Source organism: Canis lupus, chromosome 32 (genome assembly GCF_048164855.1).
Source record: "Canis lupus baileyi chromosome 32, mCanLup2.hap1, whole genome shotgun sequence".
Classification (NCBI taxonomy): domain Eukaryota; kingdom Metazoa; phylum Chordata; class Mammalia; order Carnivora; family Canidae; genus Canis; species Canis lupus.
The window spans coordinates 24,281,362-24,308,008 of NC_132869.1; the positions used below are offsets into that span (position 1 = coordinate 24,281,362).

The 26,647-nt window shown below is 33.3% G+C and overlaps 1 protein-coding gene across 1 annotated transcript in view; it reads right to left on the reverse strand.

The window, feature by feature from the left end:
* Positions 1-10,605: 10,605 nt before the first annotated feature.
* Positions 10,606-26,647, reverse strand: part of PYGO1 (pygopus family PHD finger 1) — a 31,026-nt gene continuing 14,984 nt past the window's right edge. Inside the window, exons 2-3 of the mRNA XM_072808672.1 lie at positions 20,096-20,181; positions 10,606-18,519 (exon numbers count right to left, since the gene is read on the reverse strand). Coding sequence (XP_072664773.1) covers positions 17,395-18,519; positions 20,096-20,181 — 1,211 coding nt within the window. The 3' untranslated portion in view covers positions 10,606-17,394. The remainder of the gene's footprint in view (positions 18,520-20,095; positions 20,182-26,647) is intronic.

A 26,647-nucleotide genomic window follows, 5' to 3' on the forward strand; every position in this document is an offset into this window, starting at 1 on the left:
ATGATAATGATGTGGCATTGTAGGTTAACCAACTGTAACAAATGTACCATTCTAGGAGGCTGTGCAATGGGATATGGGGAAGCTCTGTATCTTCTGTGAAAATGAAACTGCTCTAAAATATAAAGTATGTTAAAAAAAGAAAAAAGAAAAAAAATCTTAATTTATCATTAAGAAGAACAGCTCTTAGGAGAATTTTGTATGCCAGTTACTAAAGAGTATTATAAGAGAAGAATATAAACAAATATAAATTTTTTGTTTTGTCAACAATTTTTTAAAACATTTCATAACTGAGTAACTCAGTTAAGCCTCTGATTCTTAATTTCTGCTCAGGTCATGATCACAGGATCGTGAGATTAGGCCCCCACGTCCAGCTCTGTGCTGGGCATGGAGCCTGCTTAAGATTCGCCCTCTCCCTCTCCCTCTGCCCCTCCTCACCCCTCTCTCCCAAAACCAAAAAAAATGTATAACTGAGTTTAATTTAAAATTTTATCTTTAGATAAATGTAGATATTTGTTACCATAACATTCAACGGTTAAAAGTTCCAATATTTATCAAAGAATATCAGTAAATATTACATTAATATAAAAATTAATACAATTAATATTATTAATGAAATATTAACCCATTACTCTACAGTAGTTCTAAAACAAGACAACAAAGTATTTAGTAAAATATGCTCTGTTTTCTTACTTGGACTAATATACTGTCAAAATGACCTGGAAGGCCAAATTCAAATTTGAATTCTCAGTCTCCTGGAGTTTTCTGCAGAAACATAGCAGAGAAAAAGCCTATATTTCAGCAAAGAAATATACACACAAGAAGTACAGGCCAGCCAATGCGATCTTGAGAAAGAAGAACAAAGCTGAAGGTACCACACACCCTGATTTCAAACTATACTACAAAGCTATCATAATCAAAACAGTATGGTACTAGCATAAAAACAGACACACAGATCCATGGACCAGAACAGAGAGCGCAGAAATAAACCTGTGCATGTGTGATCAATTAATTCATGACAAAGGAGCCCAGAATATACAATGGGAGAAGGACAATCTCTTCAATAACTGGTGTTGGGAAAATTAGCCAGTCACATGCAAAACAATGAAATTGGGCAACTACCTTACACATAAACAAAAATTAACTCAAAATGGTTTGAAGGCTTGAATATAAGACCTGAAGCCATAAAACTCCTAGAAGGAGTGGTAAGCTTCTTGACAATGCTGGCATTGCATTTTTGGATTTTACTCCAAAAGCTTAGGCAAGAAAAGAAAAAATAAACAAGTATGACTACATCAAACTAAAAAGCTTCTGTACAGCAAGGGAAACCATCAATAAAGTGAAAGGTAAATTACTGAATAGTAGAAAACATCTGCAAATCATATACTTGATAGGAAGTTAATATCCAAAATATATAAAGGACTCAAAAGCAAATAAGATGAACAGTCGAATTAAAAGATGGGCAGAGGATTCAAACAGACATTTTCCCAAAGAAGCCATAGAGAAGGCCAACAGGCACATAAGAACATCTTCAATATCACTAATTTTTAGAGAATGCAAGTCCAAACTACAATGAGATACCATCTCACACCTATAGAATGGCAGCTATAAAAACAGGGGTGCCTGGGTGGCTCAGTTGGTTAAGCATCCCAACTCTTTATTTAGGCTCAGATCATGATCTCAGGGTCCTGGGGTCAAGCTCCTCACTCAGTCCAGATTCTGCTTGTCCCTCTCCCTCTGCTCCTCCCCTGCTTGCTGTCTGTCTTAAATAAATAAATAAATAAATAAATAAATAAATAAATAAATAAATAAATCTTAAAAAACAAACAAAAACAAGAAATAGCTAGTGTTGGAGAGGATGTAGAGGGAAAGGAATCCTCATACAATGCTGACAGGAATGCGAATTGGTGCAGCCACTATGGAAACTAGTATGGAGGTTTCTAAAGAAATTAAAGCTAGAATTAAGCATATGATCCAGCTATACCACTTCTGTGTATCTGAAAAAAATGAAATATGAATTTAAAAAGATATATGCACTGCGATGTTCATTACATTATTTACAACAGCCAAGATATGTAAACAACTTAAATGCCCATCAATGGATGAATGGTTAAAGAAGATCTGATATATATATATTATACTACTATACTACTATGCTATATTTATACTACTCATATACTCATATACTACTATATATATATGAGTAGTGTATATATATATATAATATATATAACTACTACTCAGCCATAAAAGAAGGAAATCCTGCCATTTGCAAAAACATGAGTAGACTTTGAAGATATTTTGCTAGGCGAAATAAGTCAGACAGGGAAAGACAAATACTGTATGATTTCAATTATATGTGGAATATATATATGAGAATATAAGAAAATATGAGAATAAACAGAACAAAACTCATAGAGAGAACTGATTGGTGGGTATAAGAGGGGAAGGAGGTGGGAGGTGGGCAAAATGGGTGAGGTAGGTTAATTGTATGGTGACAGATGGTAACTGGATTTATTGTGATTTTTTGTAGTGTATACAAAGATCAAATTATTAGATTGTACACTTGAAACTAATAATGTTATGTATAAATCTTAGCTCAGTTTAGAAAAAGAAAAAGCAGCAGCAGCACAGGCCACCCTCTGCAAGCTAGTTAACAAAAGACTTATGATGTTCCTAGGGATACTGGGCAGGAATTCCAGATTTGGGCAGCCCAAACATGGTCTAGAAGAGGGAGCATGGTGGTACATCCTCTTGACCCACAGCTTCTTTGCCTTTTGGAGAAAGTGCAAATAGAAGAAGGTCAGAGAAGGGCCCTCAAAAGCAAGGGGTTCAAGATCCAAGGCAGGAATTTGGGGAATGTTAACATCCTTTCCAGCTAAAATCACTGATTGTTTGATTATTTTACACTTGATGGTAAAATTTGGTACTACAATCTAGTATTCGAAATCAGGCTAATTGGGTTAGAACCCCACTCTACTTTTATTAACTGTATGATCTTGAGCAATTTCGGCCCCCCCTTCCCTGACCCTTAGTTTCCTCATTCTGTAAAATAGAGGCAATAATATCTATTTGTAGGGCATTAGGATGATTAAACAGGATTTTGTGTAAAGTGCTCATTATTGTTGCTATATAGATATTTGAACAGATCCAGGGCTTTTCTCCTCTACTTCAGCATAAGCATTTTTTTCTGACACACATCCTGGACATGAAATGGCTTTCCACCTGTGTGAGAATAAAGGTGAATCTTTTAATAATCTTGAACTGAATGCTGTTGACTTTGACAACTATGCTATGATAGAGACTACAAATCCAATCTCCAAGTCTAGAGTATTTCTCAGATCCATTCACTTTTCACTGCCACTGTCTTAATTTCTTGAGTTATCAGTAATCACCTAGTAGAAGAATAACTAGGTAAGCAACCAAGTATCTGAGAGTATCTAATACAATCTTATCTTCAAGACCCAAGACTCTCCTCCTTGACTGAAGACCCAATTTCTAGCCTGCAGCTTACAGCAGACACTCCAGCAAGTATGAGAGAAAAACAGAAATAAGCTCTGATGATAAGACTGAATGGCTGAAGCTAAATGAGAATGAAGGAGAGTAATATTCTCTATTAGGATGCAATACATGACTATATAAGAAGGATTTGATCACTGTTTCCCCCAAGGGGAAAAACATACTGTGGATGGTGAGGACATTGACATATTATCCTTAGTTCATAATCTTTGAAATATTTTTGTATAAGGAGTACTTACCTAAAGGTTGACCTAGAGAAGATTGAAATTTCCTTTTGATTTGACACCTCTTCTGATGCAGTTCTTGCAATCATGTTGAGCCAGTTAAGAAATAGGAAATATATCTGACAATCCCAAATATTTTTACCATTTACTATTTTTTTGTAAGGTAAAAGAACAAATCTTTGTGACTTCCCAGGGAACCTCTTGGAAACAGATGTTTTAGGTCTAAAAGACATTCTGGAAATGTATTATATATATTTAACATATTAAAATATAGAATAAAAATATATTTATATTTATTTGTAGGGTCTAATCTTAGCATAATCAAAAAAGTTATCATGGGAGATTTTGTCACTCAATTAAGAAAGGGTCATAGAAGTAAAAAAACAATGAATGAGTTTTACTTGGCTATTTATTAACCAAGGCACACTGGAAGTGACAGAAATCATAGAAGGTAACACCATTATAAGGAACTTTAGCTTTTTAGACTTGAGGACTTCTGTGTTTGTTTTCATGTTAGTAATCAAGAGCATGACAAAATCACCACAAAGCACAGAAAACTTGGAAACTTTCCCAGTGAGATACAAAATTTTAGTTATCTGGGTGTATTACAGACTGTAAAGAATAACTTTTTTTTAACTACTTTTCATTAACAACAGACTAAATGCTCTAAAACCAATTTATCATTTTAATGTAAGGGAAAAAAACAAACTCCAGTTTTGCATTGATATGATTATTGGCAATAGATGTATCTTAAATTTTTAAAAAATCTTAAATTTTTAAATATAATCTTAATAAAAACTAAGCAAAATTTGCCAGAAACTGTAACACATTTCATTGCTTCTATTTATTTATTTATTCATTTATTTTTAAATATTTTATTTATTTATTCATGAGAGACACAGAGAGAAAGAGAGAGAGGCAGAGACACAGGCAGAGAGAGAAGCAGGCTCCAGGTAGGGAGCAGGATGTGGGACTCGATCCCAGGACTCCAGGATCACACCCTGGGCAGAAGGCAAGTGCTAAACCGCTGGGCCACACAGGCTTTCCTCATTGCTTCTATTTAGACTCATTCTCTGTGCAAATAATGAGCCAAGGCAAATAAAGTTCTTTCTGTATAACTTCTATAATTTTCCTCATATTCTTATCTTCTTTAACATTCCATATCAAATACTTTAGAATAAAACTACTCTCTTCATACTTCCTTGCCACTACTGCACCTAGGATGGTCTCAATCACTCACATTCAACCAAAGAAACTACTTACACTTCACAGAAACTACTGGAAGAGACCACTGAGGATTACCTGTCATATACAGCAAGCATTTAATGGAGCAGTACAGCTCATAAGTACACATAATATGGCCAGTCATCTCTTTCATGCTTTAAGCTTCATTAACAGGACCCAAAAATAGAGCTACTCTGTAACCAAAAGAATATAATCCAAAACTGTACGCATGAAAATTAGGCACAGAGTAACATTCTATATTACTTAGAAGTTATCAAAGCATCCAAAGATTATTAATTAATTAACTCAATTTAAGATAGTTCAAGGTCTTAAAGTTAACATTTAAACTGACACACTATAGGACATAATATATTCTTGATGTTTAAAAATTTTGTTAGAAAAAAAATTTTGTTAGAATTATAAAGCAACTAGGTTAAACAAAAAAATTAAGATTTATTTATTTTAGAGAGAGCACGAATGGGAGGGGTGGAGGAAGAGGGAGAGAGAATCTCAAGCAGACTATGGGCTGAGCCTGGAGCCCAACAAGGGGCTGAATCTCTGAAATCATCACCTGAGTGGAAACCGAGAGTCAGTTGCTCAATGGACTGTACCAACCCCGGCGCCCCAAACAAAATTTTTCATTTTTCCTTATCCTGAATATGCAGGAGTCATGTTGGTTCATCAGATCCATTCTATATAGAAAACGCAGGAAGTTCTCTTTTTAAGAGAAAGCAAATCCAAATCTTTAAAAAGAATAAAATGTGTATTTGTATTTTACTTCACACTGATATAATCAGGAAGAAGGTATAGCTGTTTTTTAAACCTAAATTATCAAATAAGTTTGATTTGATTGCATGAACTTGATTTCTTATTTTAAAAAAATGCTTCTAAGCTAGCAGCTTCTGTGAGAATAATTTTTTCTCTAAAAGATTACCACATTTAAAGTATTAGTTGTAGAGTTCATTTTGGGGAAATTTTGAAATGATTAGATTTATATAAGTGCTTTTTAGTCTCTATAAACGAAGGTTTCTCACCCTTGCCACTACTGACATGGAGGGCAGCTAATTCTTGGATGTGCAGGGCTAGCCTGGGCATTGTGAGGTGTTTGGCAGCATGCCAGACCTCTTCTCACCAGATGCCAGAAACACCTCCGGGTTGTGACAACCAGAAATATCTCTAGACATTGTACTCAAGGGGAGAAGGGGACAGTTGCTGTAAACCTAATCAGAATAGGGCGCCTTTATTTTAAGAACTTTAAAATTTATTAATACAGCCCAGAGGTAGGATTGTATCTCACTTAAACAAGCAGAGATAACGGCTTTTTTCACTTGTAGATGGCCCAAAACATAAGAATCTTACAGCTGCAGCTTAGCAGGTTAGCAAGGGGTTAAAAGTAGACAACAGGAAAATTGGATTGCTGGGTCATATGGTGGGTGTATGCTGAATTTTACAAGAAACTGCAGAACTATTTCAAAAGTACAAATGTTGCATTCCTACTAGCAATGTATGAAAAGTTTCAGTTATTTTGTATATTCGCCAACACTTGACATTAGCCCTATTAAAAAAGAATTTTTTTAAGCAAATCTAATAGATGTATTGGTATCTCTTATGCTTTTGATTTGCATTTCCCTCGAGACAAATGATGTTGAGCACCTTTTTATGTGCTTTTTTGTATTTGTTAAAATCTTTTAATCATTTTTTTTAAAAAATAGTTTATTTTGCGCTGTGAGCATGTTTTGCATATCTGGATACAAGTCCTTTGTTGATCCATGTTTTTCAAGTATTTCCTCACATTCTGTGGTTTGGATAAAGCTTAATTTATCAACTTTTAAAATATTTGTCCTTTTGAGTTTTATCTAAGAAATGGTTTCCAAGCCCAAATTCACAAAGTTTTTGTTTTCAACTAGAAATTTTATAGTTTGAGGTCTTAAATTTAGATTTGAGTTCCATTGTGAGTTTTTTAAAAATACAGTGTCACATGTGTAAGTCCAGGCAACTTTTTTTTTTTTTTGCATATGGTTATCCAGTTGTTTCAGTATCATTTGTTAAAGAATCATTTTTCAACTGACTTCTCTTGGCAACTTTTCCAAAATCAATTGACTGTGTATGTGTGCATCAAAACAGTTAAAAAAAAAAGTCTTCTATATTTAACCTCTGTTTTTGCCATTTCCAACATTCTTTTAATTTTTTTGGTGTAGTTTCTCTCTGGTCTAATCTCACCTACAGAACTTTAATGTTTCTGTTAGCACAAGTCTTATCAGCGCATGAAACAGTTAATGTACTGCTCCTCTCATTGGAAAGGCTTGTCCCTCTGTGCTATTGTAGCTTTTGCAATCAGCTCTCTGATGATGTTAGGAAAAGTTAAGGTTTTGTAAGATTGTCCAACTTCTTTTATTGTTAGGGTGGAAGTGAAGTTGTTTGTAACTTTCTATATCCTAAACTTATGCTTTTAGTTTTGATATGTAGTATTTAAATTGTCTTCAGGTTTAAATGTTAATAACTTTTGTTTTAAGTGGTTAAGAGGTTATTTTTATTTACTAAATATATAGGTTTCTTTTCAATACCATTTGGCCAGGCAACATAGTGTGCATGATAAAAATTCTCTGAAATGTGTTCAGACTCCATGACTTAGGATATGGAAAAGTTTTTGCAAATGTTCCTTGAGTGTTTGAAAGGAATGTTTATTTCTTTATTTAGCACCGGTTACTAGATCAAGCTTGTTCATTTTGGGGCCAGGTGCTCTTGGTTGCTTATCTAAAAACCATTCTCCTCTTTTCCTTGCTTTCAGAACCTCTATTTTGTTTGGATGGCAGTATTTTCAGAAAAGTTGGGTCTAGCTCCAAAGGAAGAATCATGTTTGGTCTAAACTAATGATTCCTATTTCTCAAAGGGGAAGTCTGCTGGAGACTTCTGAAGGATCTTCCTCTTTCATAAAAATAGAGCAACATGAGCCTCGTTTCCTGCTTGCTTTGCATGTTATTCTGTAAGAAAATGGATATATGGAGCAGTGGTATCCATCTTGCAATCCTAAGAGGAAAGCTAAGAGAACCATAGAGAAATCTACATGGTTTCCTGATACTGAGCTGATGAATTAACTGGTCCTGGAACTATCTTCAAAGTTCATTTTATGCGAAATAATAAAATGATAGTTTTTGCCACATTTGGTTAAATATTCTAAATGCATCCTGATATATGTTTGTTTAATATATAAGCAGAACATATACTTGAGGTCTCATTTTCATATACAAATTTTTTTAAAATCTCACACAATTGCTACTTTTTTCTTCCTGTAATTCTAACTTTTGCTTTATGTATGTCGAGGCTCTGTTGTAAACATATGTATTCATGATTATCCCATCATTTTGGTGGGTTTTTACTTTTATAATTCCAAAATATTCTCCTTCCTACTGATATTTTTGTCCTTATTTTTTTGTGCAATCTTTAAAAAAAAACAAAACAAATCTTTTTTCCCCGTTTCGTTGAGATACGATTGACATGTAACATTAGTTTTAGGTGTACATGATTTGATATATATACTGTGAAATGATCACCACAGTAAGTTAACATCCATCACTTCACAGAATCTTTTTATGATGAGAATTTTCAAGATCTGTTCTCTTAGCAACTTTCAAATATATATCAATATTATTCACCATGCTGCACATTACATCCCCTGAACTTAATTATAAATTTATAACTGAAGTTCATAACTTTTGATTCTTTTACCCATTGTGACCATTGTGACCCCCACCCTTCTGCCTTTGGCAACCACTAATCCATTTTCTGTATCTGTGACATCAGTTTTTTTAGATTCTACATTAAAGTGAGATTATGTAATATTTGTCCTTCTCTGACTTATCTCACTTAGTATAATGCCTTCAAGGTCCATCCATGTTGTGCAAATGGCAGAACTTCCTTTTTATAGCTGAATAATATTCTATTGTAAATAATGCTGCAATGCACATGAGGGTGCAATTGTCTCTTTGACATAGAGATTTCATTTCCTTTGGATAGATAGCCAGAATTGGAATTGTTGGATAGTTCTACTTGTAATTTTTTTTAGGAAAACCCATACTGTTTACCATAGTGCGTACCCTAGTTTGCACTCCCACCAATAGTGCAAAAGGATTCCCTCTTTTCCACACCCTCATAATACTTGTTACCTCTTATCTTTTTGATAATAGCCTTAAATTCTATTTTGTCTAATACTAACATTACAGTAGCTTTTTGATTAGTATTTTCCTGTTATACATATTGCTATCTCTTTACTTTAAAAATTATGTTTTCTGATGACCAAAAGAATCCATGTTTATTGCTGAAAATACCAAGGAGAAAGTCACACATTCTTTCATTATCCAGGAATAACCACAGTAATATTTTGGCATGTAACCATTCCAGACAATTATCTCTAGGTAGGTATACATGAATATATAAATTATTTAAAAACTAATTGTGATCATCCTGTATATTACTTGTTTTTTTTTAAGTTTTTAACTCAACAATTGTCATCATTTGTTCCACTTTTCTATACAGCATGAAGTTTTAATTCTTCATAATTTTACATTATATAGATAGCCTTGCTTTTTTTTAAAGTATAGAATCATTTAGAATTTGGCTTTTCCACTTCTTAATGAATATCATTGTACATCCCTCATTTCTTTGCTTTTGAAATTTCTGCATGTGTCCCTGTAAATAGTATTTGGACCCAAAAAAATTCTTTGGTCTGATCTGTCAGATATGTGAATTTAATCCATTTACATATATGTAACTACTGATAATTTGGTTTATTTCCATTTTTGTTTTTTATCTGCTTTCCTATCTTCTATTGGCTTATTAAATGTTCTGTATTCTGCTTTACCCTTTTTTAAAGTTTATTGTATTTATATTTTAGTTGTGACTTAAACTGTGACTTTTTAAATACATACTTCACAATTTTTCTTTAAAAAATCTGAAATTATCCTAAAACACCTGAGCTGAGATCAAGAGTTGGAGACTTAACAGACTGAGCCCCTTTCATATATTTAAATAGAACTTCCATCCATTCAAAGTTTACCTTGATGTAATTTTCTTATTGTCATTTTTATTACCTCTTATGCCAAGTTGCATCAACTGACACACTTACATACATCTTTTCATGTAAGACTCTAGAAACCTAATGGTTATTTCCAACAAATTTTGGAGGTCTTTTGTAAACCTGATCTTACAATTCAGGCAAGTTTGTTCTTAATATTGCTATAGTGGTGTCTCTGTTTCAGGGATTGTTAAGCTGCTGAGGTTGTAGAACTTTTCTCCAATTAATTTTCTCTTAACGGAACTGAAGTCCTAATTTGTTAAAATCAATCAGAGATAGGTTATGCTCAGATGTTCTAAGGGAAACTGAGGACTCAGTGTTATGTATAAACTTTACAGGGGAAAAAAAAGAATGCATATAACACGACCTATCCAAAAATACTAGCTTGGTCCTCAGTATAAAGTTAAATTCCTAAAAAATTTTTTAAAATTAAAATAAAATAAAATTCCTGGTAAGTTGCAGGTTATTGCCCTGGTAAATGTTTTCTGGAACATTTCCTACTCAAAACCACGACTGTCATACCTATAACCTAAGATTGTTCTGTTGAATGTCAAGCACTTAAAAAAACAGTTGTTTTTCTCTTTAAAAACTAGCTTTATTCAAAAGAATCCGAAGCATAACACTATAGGAACAAACTTACAATACATATTGTTCAAGAAAGCCTGCCACACATAATTTCTACTAATAGTAGGTCTAAATGTTGATAAATAACATTCTTTATACAATGCACAAATGACATTTAGTATGAGCCTTACAAAGAATGGCCAACAATAACATGGACTGTTTTGATAGAACCTCTATTTGTCTTGCTACTTATCTACAGAATAAAAAACTAAAATGTGGAAGATAAATTCTTCTTAAATTTTACCATGGTGTTTAAAGAAGAAAGAAAGGGATCAAAAGGAGGAAATTATAAGAATTAAAGATTTTAAAAAGAAAAAGTAAAGTTGGCTTACCACTATTAATAGTAATTATTAAAAAGTAATTCAGAATTGATAATTTTTGGTTTAATACTTGGAAGCCCTTAGACAAACTATCCATTATTCACTATATTCAATCAGTTACCAAGCCAATTGTATTTCTCTGAAAACTGTAACTTGTACAAAACCATACAAAAAAAATAAACAATTTGGGGGTAACCTAGTCATTTCATAACTTAAAATTTTTCCACAATGCAATTCATGAATCATTTAATACTAATACTTCTTTAAACCTCTATGATTTAAATAGAAACAGACTCATTTCTAAGAGATTGTATGTGAAGATACCAAGAAAAAAATTAATCCTTAACATGTAATTCTAAATTTTTAGCCCCCAAAACAGACCCATGTAAACACTGGACATTCAAATCAAATATAATGGAATTATACTACCATATGATACATGGCATTTTTAAAAACATTAAGAACCAAATCAGATTTATTGCTATGTCAGTCTTATCAATAATTAATCAAATTACAAAATACACTACATAACCACGCCAAAAATGATGCTGTATAGAGATATCATTTATGTAACATAGGTAAACATTTATCTTGTAATATACATCACTAATATAGTAAAACCTTATTCAGGATAGTTTGAACTGATAAAAGTCTAAAAATTTGAATGCTTTAAAAAGATATGCAGTTTAAGCACTCATAGCTTTTTTTTTTTTTTTTTGCTTTCAAGTATACAATTTCAAATATACAAATTTGCATTGGCCAAATATTACATATTACAATCCATTTGGGTACTTGTTTAAAGACAAAAGAATGTTTTTTTAAATGATATTCTCAAATAAATGCTCTATAAAGCTTAACGTTCTTCCAAGATCAAACATTTTTTTCTTTAAAATCTTCATTATGACTTTCATTAACAAATCTTTTCATCAGATAGTACAAAGTAAACACCATTTAAGCCTTGGATCAATGGTTACAAATTCTAAGTAAATTAGAGGACTTTTATGGTACTGTAACAGCTTTAAATGAATATTAGCATTTCTACTTATTTTGCTATGGTGAAGTGAATGGAATCTTTTTTTGGCTGGAAGATATCAGAGTAGGTTCAAAGTCTAGTATGTAATTTTAATGGTAAAGGCTAAAAAAATCCTAATATGCACAATCAATTAAGATAATAATTCCTTAGTGATAACTGTGAGAGGAAAATAAAAATTTTAAGAAGTATTTATTGTATTATGAGTGTTATGAATTGCTAATTTTACCCCCTCTCCCATTTCAAAACATCAGGCCATCTACTAATCCATAAATATTGATGTTTCACATACTTCATAGAGTAGCTTAAACATACCAGCATAAGAAATAATTAGTATTACATAGTAATTTCCTTTGCCATAGGAATAAATGTTGGACAAAGTCTGGAAACATTTTATTTTCCAATTTGAATTACAGTAATTTTGCCACAGACCACAGCACTAGTGCATGTGTTACTTTAGACATGCTCTAAGAACAAAACAAAAAAATTACTGCAAAAATACATGTCACCAATGTGGAACACACTCAGATTTGTATAAAAGTACTGAACTAATATCCCAAAAAGAGGTATATGTAAACAGTACATAAGGAAGAAATAGTTTTAATATGAAACAGTCATTTAAGTCACATACATCATGATAAGAAGCAGGACTTTCTTTTATAAAAGATATTTTAACTAACAAGCAACATCATCTATATCACCTACAGAACAAGGAAAGTACAAGTATTTAGAGTAAGTTTTAATATAATTGCAAGTAATGGATTTTGACAAACTATGACAAAGATTATCCATTGAGTTTCATTAAAAACTTTAAACTAAATATAGGCCTCTGATGTATTCATGTCTGAGATAGCCATTTTTCATTTCCCCTAGACTCTATGTCCTGGGAGATGTTAATGCCAGCCCTAGTCTCCTTACTCCAGGAGTACCTCTAAACTTCCACCTCTGTACCAAGAGTTAGAAAAATGCAGATGCGACTTCTATACTGTTCTACTGGATAAACAGAATAGGCAAAAGGGGCAAGTTACTAACATTTGGAAGTGAGAAAACTCTGAGTTCAAAAGTTGAGGAAAGAAAACTGTGAAAAGTCCAAACAATTAAAGGAAATTGGGAAGTACTCTCAAGATAGCATCCATCAATTCAATAAAAAGACTGCTTCCCACAATGCCTGAAATGTGGTCTTATTGTTGGAAATCTTAGATATTAGATAAAAATCTATTCTGAATAAGCAGCCTTAAAAAGGAAGTTTAATCCCACTTTCTTCACTATCTTCATTTGCATTTTGGTGGAAAACATTTTTCCCTTAAACCTGGCCAGCCATAACCACAGGAAAAAAAAATGGGAGTTCTAAGTGGAGGAAAGATGAAATTTTGAAGCACAGAGCATCCATTAGGGGAAAAGGCAAGTTGGCTTGTATTGTATTCCGCCAGAGGGTTTAGGATGGAAAGAGGGCAACTAGGAAACACTAACACCAAGAAACTTAACTCTCCTGAATCACATTAGGAAAAAGGAAAGACCTCTGTTTCTTTCTACCTCCTACATTGACTGGTTCTCTAAAGAAAACTGAGCGCTGGTTTACTACTGGTTAACTACATTATGGTTTAAATAAGCTTTTATGAGCTTTCCTAACAATCTAATTATTTTATATAACGTTCCAAACTACTATTTACAAATGAACTTTGGGAGCCTGGATGCTCTTAATTGAACTTTTTAATTAAAAAAAACTAAAATAGCACAAATGTTCATGCATATGAAACCTCTATACACTGTAAGAAAATGAAATCCAAAAATTCTTTAGAGCTCCCTTAAAAAAATCATTACTTACATATTTTTTCCTGTTAAATACAATTACTATAGTATGCTGGACAATAAGTACTAGCATTTTTAATATGTTCAAGACAAACAAGTTTGAAAGAATACTAGATAAGGACTCCTGATACTTATTTGGATGATTAAAGTCAGCAGAATTCATGGTGACCCACACTATTGAGGTTTTTTCCTACCAGTAGGCAGAGTTGGAAGTCTTTAAAAAAAATGATTTCTTTATATTGTGCTAATCTATGAAGAATAAACCCTACTACAGGAAAATCTTGCTTTATGTACATAATCTCCTAATCTGGATAACAAGAATCCTAATAGCAGTACTATAAAAGTATTTCACACCAAAGGAAAACACTGTTCACAAAACTAATTCTAAACACTCTATCTGAATAATTTTTCTTTTATTCAGCTAAGCTGTTTCAGCATTAGTGAGTCCAGTAGCATCTAGAACAAATGGACTAGGAATTCTCTACTGAATTGAATAAAGCAAGTTCTGGGAAAGGAACTGACGATTTAAAACTATCAGCAACAACCTAGCTGTCATGAGAAAGCCTCATTGCTGAGAGTTAGTCAAGTTAAACTTAGACAAAACTTGAGAATATAAGAGAAACTTCACGATTTCCTTCTTAGTTGTGTATATGTGCCTTTGTGTATATGTGTGCATGTGAGATGAGGCCTTTCATGAAGGAAAAGGATTACATGAAAAAAGGTGCAGTGCTACTGGAAGATTATTCCACCTATGTGTATTTCTTTCCATTACTTAATATTTTTAAATGTTCAGGGCAACTCATCACTTGTCCTAACAAAGCCATACCAATTTGTATAATAGCCTTCTTTGGGTCAAATTGAACATTCTTATAGTTCCTCAATTTTCCTATCAAAAACCATCTACGTAGTTTTTGACTTAGTGTCACATAGAGACAAATGTCGAACTAGTTAAGAAGAGTAATTCAAATACATGAAAAGATTCACAAACTTTGATCAAACTATGATTATAGTTTGCCCATGACTCACTGGTAGTCAATCATGGGTTTTTCTTTTGAATATTTACAGACTCTTATTTAAATAAGGTGCTCTGAAGACCTAAGCATTTGAATAAAAATTCACTTGTAAGTTTTCAAAAACTATTTGGAAACGGAAAAGAATCACATTACAAATCAAGTACCTTTAGACTAGCTTGGAAGAAGTTACCTTACTTTCACAAAACTACTTAAACTGTAACCAACAGATGGCTTAAGAAACTGCAGAATTGATTTTAACAATAAGTACAACTCAAGTACTACCATGTAAAATGTTAACTTCTGAGGACACTGGAAGATCCTATTCAATATCTAACTATGTTGTCATAAAAACCATGATTCAATGCTAAGACTGGGCTTGTAGCATGCAGTGCATCATTTCTTCAAAATCAGCACTCACTAGGATTTCAAGAACTAGGTCCTTAAAGATTTATAAAATCATGTATTTCTAATATAAACTATAAAGTAAGCAACATGGGATCTTCAAGTATGCTACTGAACACATCAAATGTCAGAGTCAGCTAAAAATACTGCATTTTAACCTGCTTCAATTGGTAAAGTTGTCACACCAAGGAGTACCTAGTATTAGAGTCTATGCCATTTCATTTCCTAAAATTTTAAAGATATATAATTTACAACTATATTGAAAATATTTTGTACTCACCTCTAACTAGTCACAGGTAAATGGAGAAAACCTTCTACTACCTTGTACCATATGAAATTGCTGTTTTTGTAGGTCAAAATTAAAATGCTATATTTAAAAAAATAAGTTTTATTCAATCAAAATATGCATGAGCATTAATAATTTTCTACTAGGATATTAAATATTTCATTTTTTAAAAACTTGTCATTTGTTCAACTATATAAATTGTTCATATTCCCCAATTACTGCTTAATTGGAGAACACGTTTCTTAATAAGAAAGCTTCACATGATGAAAAAGATGGTAGTTTGCTGGATAAAGGTTTGGTAACTATAATGGACAGGACAAAATTTAATATCCCAATTCAATTAACTTTGCTTTAGTGGCTTCTGACATATGAGGTCAAGTGCTGCCATGTAATAGTGTGGGCTCATGTTTATTAACCAAACGATGTTTTTTTAATCAAAAATTTCATGCATAATTTTAATTTCTTGGCAATATGCTGCTACTGTCATTTCACCAGGGTTTAAACAGTAGTAACTAATTATCTTTCGCAGATCACCACATGGTCTTCAGAACTTTTTTGGTTACAATCATTAATGGTGGCCCAAGTTTGGGAGCTTCACCAACATCCAACCATTGTATGAATTGCTATGAATTGTCATACAGTTTCTTTCTTTTCTTTTTCTTTTTTTGTCACAGGTCATGATCCGCTCTAAAAACAGGTTTCCACTGTTCTGAATCTTAATGAGTATACCTCTGTCTCCATTCTTGATCATCTCCCAGGAGGATGTTCTTGGGTCCATCTTTACACTTTCCCCAGTCACCAGAGAAACTCCTACTTCAAGGCCTTGAAATTGTTGTTTGTAAGTTAGCTTTCACCCTGGCTCTTAATTGGTCTTTGCTCAAAATGGAGTCTCATCTCCCCTGAGGCTTGTCTTTAAATCCAGATCCCCATAACAAGATTTTTCAAACCACCACTGAGCAGTTCTTTTATCAGCTGAGCCTTCTAAGGCCAATTTGATATTTCCACCTATCTCATTTGCAGTATGTCCTGGCTTGAAATCATATTAAAAGACGTATTCACAAATCTTCCGAGGATATTATGTTATTTCTCTGGAAAATAATAAAATAACAATAATCAAAGGAAACTGAAGAACATACTATTAAAATTCTAAACAGCACAACTAGAAACATACTTCACTTCAACTCTAATTGCAGTCATTTTTCAACTGATCTAATATTAGCAATTTCATGTGGTACAATCCACAAGTTAATCAACAAATACTTACTGAGCATCTACTATATGCTAACATCCATCTCGTATCTGTACAAACAGATATCTTGGAAAGACTGACTCAAAAATAGAAAAATCACTAGTTTCAAGGACCCTAATGGGAAGAAATCTGGTATCATACCCTATTATCTTTTTAAAACATCCATTAAAATGTATGCTTTCTTCCATGTTATAGCTACATATACTTTTTTCTGAAAACATGTCAAATAGATCCTTGAAAGATTTTTGAACTGTTTAATGTAATATTGCCAAAGTTCAGCTCTGCAATGTACATTTTTCAATGATTCTAACTTTTAAAAGTCAAAACTTGCCTACATTTGCTATATATTATTTTGAAGCTTCAAGAGGCTTTTATGTTTATGATTAACAACAACAACTAACATTTATTTGTATAGTACTTTCTAAAGCACCCCCATATACAATAGTCTCATTTAAGACAACAAAGACAATACAAAATTTGCACTGGTGATGAAGTAGAATATTAATAAAAACTAAAAGGCAAATAATCTTTTTGCATGTGCATTTAAAAAAATAATGTCAAACATTAAAATCCTGTGTCACCAAACCTCTGTAAGACACAGGAAAAAAAAACTTTAATTCCTGTGACTAAGTATCACTGCCCACTGCAGGTGGGCCAAAAGTTTCTCGAGTACGCATTAACTGGACATCTTTGTCCGCCATGCAGGTATCACAGCCCCATACTGCTGATGCTTCCGCAGTTAGGAGGCCATAAGCCGTTTCAGTCATTCCAGTGCAGATCCGATGAAACCACTTCTGACAAGAAGCTTCACATAAGATGGCATCCTGATCATCATTCACTTCATTTGTACAAATTCCACAAGGATACACTGGGTCGGAAGAAGAATGGCCATGACGGCTTGGGTGAAGAGAGGATTTATTGCTTTTCTCAGTGGTGCATGTATCTGGGGCACCTCTTGGTTGCCGTGGTTTATTCTGTGTCCCATTTGCATGGCTGTTATTTGTAGCTTCTGTGGTGCTTGAACGGCTGTTCTCTTGATTTACTGCATTGTTTCGATTAACATTTTTTAATTCAATATTACTCTGATTCACTGTGTCATCCATATTTAAGTGAGGTGGATGAGTAGAGGAATTTTGATTAGTGTTTTTGGTTGCTCCTTGACTAAAGTCTTGTTTTGGAGGTGGTGCTTTTGCTTGACCGAAAGTGTTTGGGGGAGGAATAAAAGAATGATTAGATTCTAATGGAGAAGTAAAATTTGAATTATTTCCAGGGACAAAGTTAGATGCTAAGTCAGGGTTAGATACTTGGTTAGCATTCTGTGGAGGAATCTGATTGAAGTTTTCAGCAGGATTTTGTCTAAAATGTTGATTAGGCATGTTAACATTCTGACTCAGTGCATTGTTATAAGATGGATTTCCAAAGCTTGCATTATCATGTGGCCCAAAGTTAAATGCATGAGGTCGATTAAAACCCATGCCCAAAGGATTCTGAGGAAATGGGTGTGGCTGATTCCTGAGTGAGTAAGGACCACAGTATGGGGAAGACATTCTTGGAGGAACGTGAGGTGGCATTCTGAATGTGCTATAGCCTCCAAAGCCAGGATAACCAGGGCCAAGATATGGATTTGATGAAGGTAGTGGTTTATAGGAAATAGTATTATAGTTGTCATCAAATGGATTAGCAGCCACTAGATGGTCAGAGTTTGGATTCGGTGGTGGAGCATACTCAGACAATGGAGGAAAAGAAGGCCCCTGAAATGAGAATGTAGAGTAAAATATAGGTTTATATCAAAGAAGTCATTAAAACTGCTATCTTAACATGTAAGAACCTAGCTTTAATCAAATTTCTCTTGCTATGTGTTATGAAAATCTAATTCTTCATTTGACCTTTCAATTCTAAATAGTTTTTCATACTTAATTATATTTAATGATTAAAATGTGTATATTTCTTTCCTTTACAAAAGGAAAGAAGGTATGCTTTTCTGAGCTCAAACTCATTGTTACTTCAAATTCCAAAGGTATTTAATCTTCAAAAGAAGCTTCATTATATAATTTTCATTTAATATGCGTAACCATAATTCTAGAATCTTTCACTTAAACAATAAAATTAAGTAACTATAAATAGGATCTAAGTTTTTTTTACTAGCTTAACTTCAGGGAGTAGCTATTAAAGTTTTCCCCATGCACTAACTACTATGCTTCCGGCCTCAGAATGGAAAATATAGTTCTAGTTTTAGCCACATTGCAAGTTTAACACATGGTAGCCAAAATGGGGAAAAAGTAATCTGTACACACATCATATTTATTCACAGTCTTTAAAATAAAAACAGAGTAGGGATCCCTGGGTGGCGCAGTGGTTTGGCGCCTGCCTTTGGCCCAGGGAGCGATCCTGGAGACCCGGGATCGAATCCCACGTCGGGCTCCCGGTGCGTGGAGCCTGCTTCTCCCTCCGCCTGTGTCTCTGCCTCTCTCTCTCTCTCTCTCTCTCTGTGTGTGTGTGACTATCATAAATAAATAAAAATTTAAAAAAAAAGAAAAGAAAAAGGTTGTTAAGTAAAAATGAAGGTAGCTGAATAAAGTATGGAATTAAAAATAAAATAAAATAAAATAAAATAAAATAAAATAAAATAAAATAAAATAAAATAAAATAAAATAAAATAAAATAAAATAAAATAAAATAAAATAAAACAGGGCTTCAAATTTTCAAATGATAAAACCAAAAAAGCCGGTTTTTGTGACTATTTATTCCAGCACAGGTTATATACAAAAGATACTTCTGTGACTGCTTAATGATATGTACATTCTACTGAATCATTCTAACAGCTGAACAGTGCTTCAGGTTAAACCTGTGTCCATCTATTTTAAAATCTTTTAAATATCTATGGTTTTTAAAAAAGATTTTATTTATTTATTCATGAGAGACACAGAGAGAGAAAGGTCAAGATATAGGCAGAGGGAGAAGCAGGTTCCATGTAGGGAGCCCGATGTGGGACTCAATCCTGGAACTCTGGGATCACCCCTGTGCTGAAGGCAGACTCTCAACTGCTGAGCCACCCAGGTGTCCCAAATATTTATGCTTTTTAAGTTAGATTTAAGAATAGGCATTTTAATTTGTCTATGTTTCCTTCTTGCAATATCCACTTTAGGCCTATACACCACCAAATAACCACTAGTTGCAGAGTAAAAAATAATTTAAAAATCACTGCAGAATTCACTCTTAGGTTATGAATGAGGATAGGAAACAAACCCATGACGAAATTTAAATTTACCTCATCAGCTTCATCTTATAAGTGAACAAAAACTGTTATTAAAGAAAATGTCAATTTACCTGTGTATTTGTCTTGCGTTTTTTCTTGTCTGGGCTTCCTAGTTGTACACCTGGCCCTCCTAACCCATCCAGTCCACTATCACCACCTAAAAAATAAAATCCAGGTAACATTTCCACTTGTAACTGAAATCATTTTATATCTCTCACATCAATATCATAATTATCTGTTAATATGTGTTCTATTTTTCTTAGATAAAAGCTATACTAAGTTTTTTTTTTAAATCTCTATCCTTCAAAAAAGTCTTCCCTATAATTTCAGCCAGAAATATTCATCTCTACTCTCACAGTATTTTTTATTACTCTTTCAGTGGGAAAGTCTCTATCTTACCCTCAAAGCTTTAGTCATCTGGTTTCTTATCCTTGAGGCAACCACTAGTTTCTGCTCTATCTTCCAAAAGGTAATCTAGATAAATTCCAGCATAGTATCTTTTGACAGGAGTACACAAACCATGGCATGCATACTATACACAATGCTCTCTATATATTGCTTTCTTCTTGGAAATCATTCCATGTAATTACATACAGAACTGTTCCATCACCTAATGACTGAATAGTATTTCATGGCATGACTATACCATAATTCATTAAACTAGCTCTCTCCCTATTAATGGATATTTAGGTGGTTTCCAAACCTTTGCTGTCTGCAATGAAATGCAGACATTTCTTAAATACATGTACAAATCATTCATAGAACAGGAATTATGACATTAAAGGTATGTGGTCTTTAAATTCTTAAGGGTAATTGTCAAAGTACAATAATGTATGTATTATTTTCTCAACAGTATATGATCAAGCTAAAGCAAAAGGTCAACTGTGAATTAAAGAGGCTTAAAAATTTATCAATACATAACATTGTGAATGAATTAGTGTCACTGATTTGTATACTTAAAAATTGTTTAAATGGGAAGTTTTATGTTATATAGACATTACCAAAATAAAAACCAAAAAGTACAGAATTGACATGATCTAAAAAAAATAGTTTATCAAGAGAACTTTTTCCCATTTGAAAAACACTTTTTATGTGGAGGATTCTGATCATTAAAAAAGTAGATAGAATAAAATTATGATACATATATAGATACACATTTGTAATAGATTAATAAGTTCAGTGAGTTGACAATTAGAGGAGACCTGATCACATATGTGGATTCTGAGAAAGGTTCTTTAAACTGAGATGAACAGGATAAAAAAATTTTAAATTAAAAAATAGACTGACTTATAGGAGGATAACAAATCTCTCATGTAAACAGCATAAGAGCCTCTAGGCAGAGAAGAGCATATGTAAAGATTCTTAAGTAGAAAGAAGCCCAATGTGTTTGAGAAATTTAAGAGAGACCAGTGTGTTAAGGGACTCTGGAGAATGCCACTAGAAGAGGTTAAAGAGATAGGGAGGGACCAGATCATTTAGAGTAGTATGGACTGAATGTGTCTCCTCAAATTTTCTATTTTTAAGCCCTACCCCACAATATGATAGTATTTAGAGGTAGGACCCATTACCTTGAAAAAGGTAATGAAGGTTACATTAGGTCATGAGGGTCAGGCCCTTATGATGTGATTAGTAGCCTGAGGAGAAAGAAGAGTGTGCTCTTCACCCCACTGTGGAGCACAAACACAGCAAAGACCACGTGAGGACGCAGGCAAGAAGGTGGGCATCTACAAGCCAGAAAGAGAGTACTCACCAGGAAGTGAATTGGCTAGCACCTTCATCTTGGACCTCTCAACCTCCGAACAGTAAGAAAATAAATTTCTGTTGTTTAAGCCACCCAGTCTTGCAAGATACTTTGTTCTTGCAACCCAAGCAGACCAAGACTAGAATAAGCAACACCTTCTTCTCAGAGATTTGAGTTTAAACTCCACAATGGCCCTCCTGTGAATTTACACATTCTAATAATTCCAGCTTCTTTCCTGTGGCCTTAGGAATGGTAGCTGCTTCCTAGTCGATACCTCTGTGGAAACTTCAGTATCCTATTGTGCCACTTCAGTTTAATGTCTGTTAACAATACCTTAAATTCTTTCTACTAAAAATAACTGGTATGGTTTCTATCTCCTGACTAGATCCTGACTGATATATATCTCAAGTGCCACTAGCCAGAAACTGTCATTACTATTAAGTTAACATCATTCCAGACATCCAGATTATTACCTACCTACTTCTCCTTCTGGAATACAGGGCAACAGTAATACCTTTACAAAGATGGGATACTATTTTTAAATAAAAGCACTGAACTTCATTATAATGTAATAAAAAAACATTGAATGTTTAAGATAATATGGTATCACATCTTATTCTACTTTTTCCATCCTGTTTCCATCCATCTACTTTTCTATATCTAGATTCAATTCTTTATTTCAGCTAAATTGTCTTTTATCACATCTTTGAATACTTTTTCTGCTCTATTTGTCGAGTACTGTATTTGGGGGCACCAGTTATCATTACACTACAGAAACTTATAGCAGCATATCTATTAATTAGCTCTTCTGACTACTGTTTTTCTTATCTACTTAATCTAAATATCTGTAGTTTTTCTATCTATAACTCAATTGCTAACCATATCTATTATGTTCTTTATTTTTAATTTATTTGTTCTATAATTATGTTGGTTTAGTCCTCAATTGGTTTCCTGAGTTCTGCAATTTACATTTAATCTAATTTTGTTGTATTATCATCCTGTCTTTGAACTCTTATTTTTACTTTTGTTTTTGTTTTTTTTCATTAAGGTCTACCACTTGAAGCACATATGAGATATTTCCTTCTGTCCTTTAGGTTATGAGTCTTCATCTTCTGCATGCTATTTCTTTTTTCTTTCTTTTGTTAATTCATTAGTTTACTCTAGCATGTTTGCACAGTTGTGCTTTTATTTTTACCTTGCAATTCTGTCTAGATCTTTTATTTGCTCTGATTTAACATGGGTGCTTTCTGACTCTCTTTTATTCACATCTAAGATTACTTCAGTTAGGAGATATGCTTTATGTACTGAAATAATCATGTGATTTCCCTCCCTTTAAATTATGTGTGTTCAACTTAAAACTGATATTCCTGAAATAAAGCCAACATACTCACTTTTATATGAATGTTATTATTTTCATGTGACTGGAGATATCTCTTTAGAATGCTTGCCTATAGTATTAAGATTAACCTCTTGTGTTTCCTTGGAACCTCCAGGTTTTTAATTCTGACATTTTGTTAAATGCTCATCTACCTAGTCAGGAGGTGTAGTAACCCATTCTCATGGGAGGTTTCCCTGTGTTCCCTGATTCAATTTATATCCCTGGAGACTTCTTTTTTGTCAGAGAAAGTTCTCCTTCTCTCTCTCTTTTTTAAACCTTCTATTTCATGCATTTTTTTCTTACTCAAAAGAATAAGATAAAGAGTAGTCATTTAATTTAATGTAAGCTATGTAAGTCAGCTCTACTTTTTTTTTCTTTTTTTAGTTTTTTTTTTTTTTTCTCAGCTCTACTCTTTTAAAAAAAAAAAAGAAATAGAATGTAAAGGAGTCATACCACTGGTAAAAAGCAGCACTGAAATCTAAAACCAGAGTTTTGTTTCCTTTTAAGTTTTTCACCATATTCACAAGATTGTATAACCATTACCGCTATTTAATTCCGTAACATTATCATCACCCCATCATATACTCATTAGCAGTCATTTCCTAGTCCCCTAGGCCCTGGCAGTCATAAATCTACTCATACATATTTACCTATTCTGGATATGTCATATAAATGGAATCACAATATGTGGCTTTTTATAACTTCTTTCATTTATACTAGAGTAATATTTTCAAGGTTTATCCATGTTATGGTATGTATTATTTCCTTCTTATAGCTGACTGTGTGGATATACCACATTATATTTATCCATTGATCAGTTGGTGAACATTTGGGTGTTTCTACTTTTTAGCTACTAAGAATAATGCTGCTATGAATATTTATGTACAAGTTTTTATATAAACATATGTTTTCAATTCTCTTAGTATATACCCAATAATAGAATCATTGGGTGATATGGTACCTCTAAGTTTAACATTTTGAGGAATTGCCCAACTGTTTTTCCATACTGGCTGTGCCATTTTCCATTCCTACTTGCTAAGTCTAAGGGTTCCAATTTCTTCACTTCCTCTCCAACACTTATTTTGTTTCTTTTTTATTTTATTTTTTAAAGATTTGAGAGAAAGAGTGAGAACAGGGGTAGGGGCAGAGAGAGAGAGGGAAAGAATCTAAGGCAGACTCCTGGCTAAAGGCAGCGCAGGGTAGAATTTCATGACTCTGAAATTATAACCTGAGCTGAAAACAAGAGTCAGATGCTCAACTGACTGACTCTTCTGTTTTTTAAATACAGCCATTCTAGAGAGTATGAACTGGTATCTCTCATTGTGGTTTTAATTTGCATTTTCAAAATTACTAATGATATTGAATATCTTTTCATATACTTATAACCATTCATATGTATTTTTTACTTGAAGAAATGTCTACTCCAGTCACATTTACCTATTTTTTAGTTAAGTTGTTTATCTTTTTTGTGTTATGTTGTAAGAATTCTTTATGTATTCTGGATACTAGAGTGTTATCAGTTATAAGATTTGCAAATATTTTCTTCCAATCTGTGGCATATCTTTTCACTTTGATAGTGTCTGTCCTCTGACACATAAAAATTTTTAATTTTGATGAACTCCAATTTATCTATTTTTCTTTTGCTTGTTTGGATAGAACTAGATTCATATTCTAACCTGCCTCCCTAAAATCTTACCACAAAAGACAAAAATGAAAACTTCTGGTTCAAACTACAGGAGCTCCTATTTTTAAATTCTTTGATGTGGTAGGAATCCCATTTTAGTAGATGGTAAGTAAAGAACTAATAGTGAGATCCAGTCCAACTCTCAGTCATTGATCCAAACTCTGATGGTTCAAGAATGATTGAATCTATTACTAATTTATAACTGTCCAGTAGCCCATATAAAATAAACTGATGATTCCATATTAACAAATCGTATTCACTTTTCCTTAACAGTACATACTGATATGCTGAGCACAGAAATGTGTTGTTCTCAAATATGAATACCTAGAAATTTTGATGAATGTGGTAGGAAAAAAGAATTAGCAATGATTTTAGAGGTCAAATAATAGAGTGTTATATAAATAAACAAAGGTACCAAACAACAAAGTCCTATATTCCTAACATCTGTCATAGGTATTTTATAACAAAAATATAAAAAGAAAAACGTAATCCCTAAAAATATAAACAATTACTAATAAATTAGTCACTAATCTCCAACCTAGAATATATAAATTCCTACTTATAGCATTAAGAATACTGAAAAATAGGATGCCTGGGTAGCTTCGTGGTTGAGCATCTACCTTCCACTCAAGGCGTGATCCTCAAGTTCTGGGATCAAGTCCCACATTGAGGGATCCCTGGGTGGCGCAGCGGTTTAGCACCTGCCTTTGGCCCAGGGCGCGATCCTGGAGACCCGGGATCGAATCCCACGTCAGGCTCCCGGTGCATGGAGCCTGCTTCTCCCTCTGCCTATGTCTCTGCCTCTCTCTCTCTCTCTCTCTGTGATTATCATAAAAAAAAAAAAAAAAAAAGTCCCACATTGGGCTCTGCAGGGAGCCTGCTTCTCCCTCTGCCCATGTCTCTGCCTTCTATGTCTCTCATGAATAAATAAATAAAATCTTTAAAAAATGAATACTTAAAAATTATAATTTTATAATTAAAATGCTGTAATTTAAAGATGGACAAAAAGCACCCTTAATTAATGTTATGTAACATCTCTGTTCACTTTCCAAAAATTGAATAACAATTGTTTGTATTCACTATAAGGCAAGGCTCTGACATTTGCAACTATATTTTTTCTTTAAGATTTTGTTTATTTATTCATGAGAGACACAGAGGGGGGGTGGGCAGAGACACAGGCAGAGGGAGAAGCAGGCTCCCTGCAGAGCTCAATGTGGGACTTTTTTTTTTTTTTAATTTTTTTTAACGTGGGACTCAATCCGGATCAGGCCTTGGGCTGAAGGTGACACTAAACTGCTGAGCCACCTGGGCTGCCCCCATTTGCGACTATTTAAATAAATTTTATTATTTTCAAGTAATCTTTGAATAAAGCCACCTTAAGTCCTTTTTAGAAACTGACTTTTAAGGTATTAATTTTTTATTTAAGAGTCTAACATTCCCCCTGATAAAGCAAATTTTCAAGTTCCCACTGGTGTCTGTTGCTCCATTTATTATTCGTCTAAAGAGTTAAATATATAACATTTTCAATGGTTTTGACTCTTGGTCTTACCTGGGTCCTTCCTGCTGCCTGTAATACTGGTAGTTCTTCACTATTAGGTAATCATTATGTTAGATCAGATAAAGCTAATTAGAATACAAGCTACCAACAATTTCCATGATTCTTACTGTTTAAAAATAAAGTGAAAGTCCAGGATTCAGGGGAAAGGGAAAGTAGTGATTATATCTAGTCATTTAGGTTACCCTCAGAGCTTAGGTACCAAAGCTTCTCTGTAGTTGCTCTATATAGCTGCTGCTGTTAACTGTGCAAGGTAAATCATGAA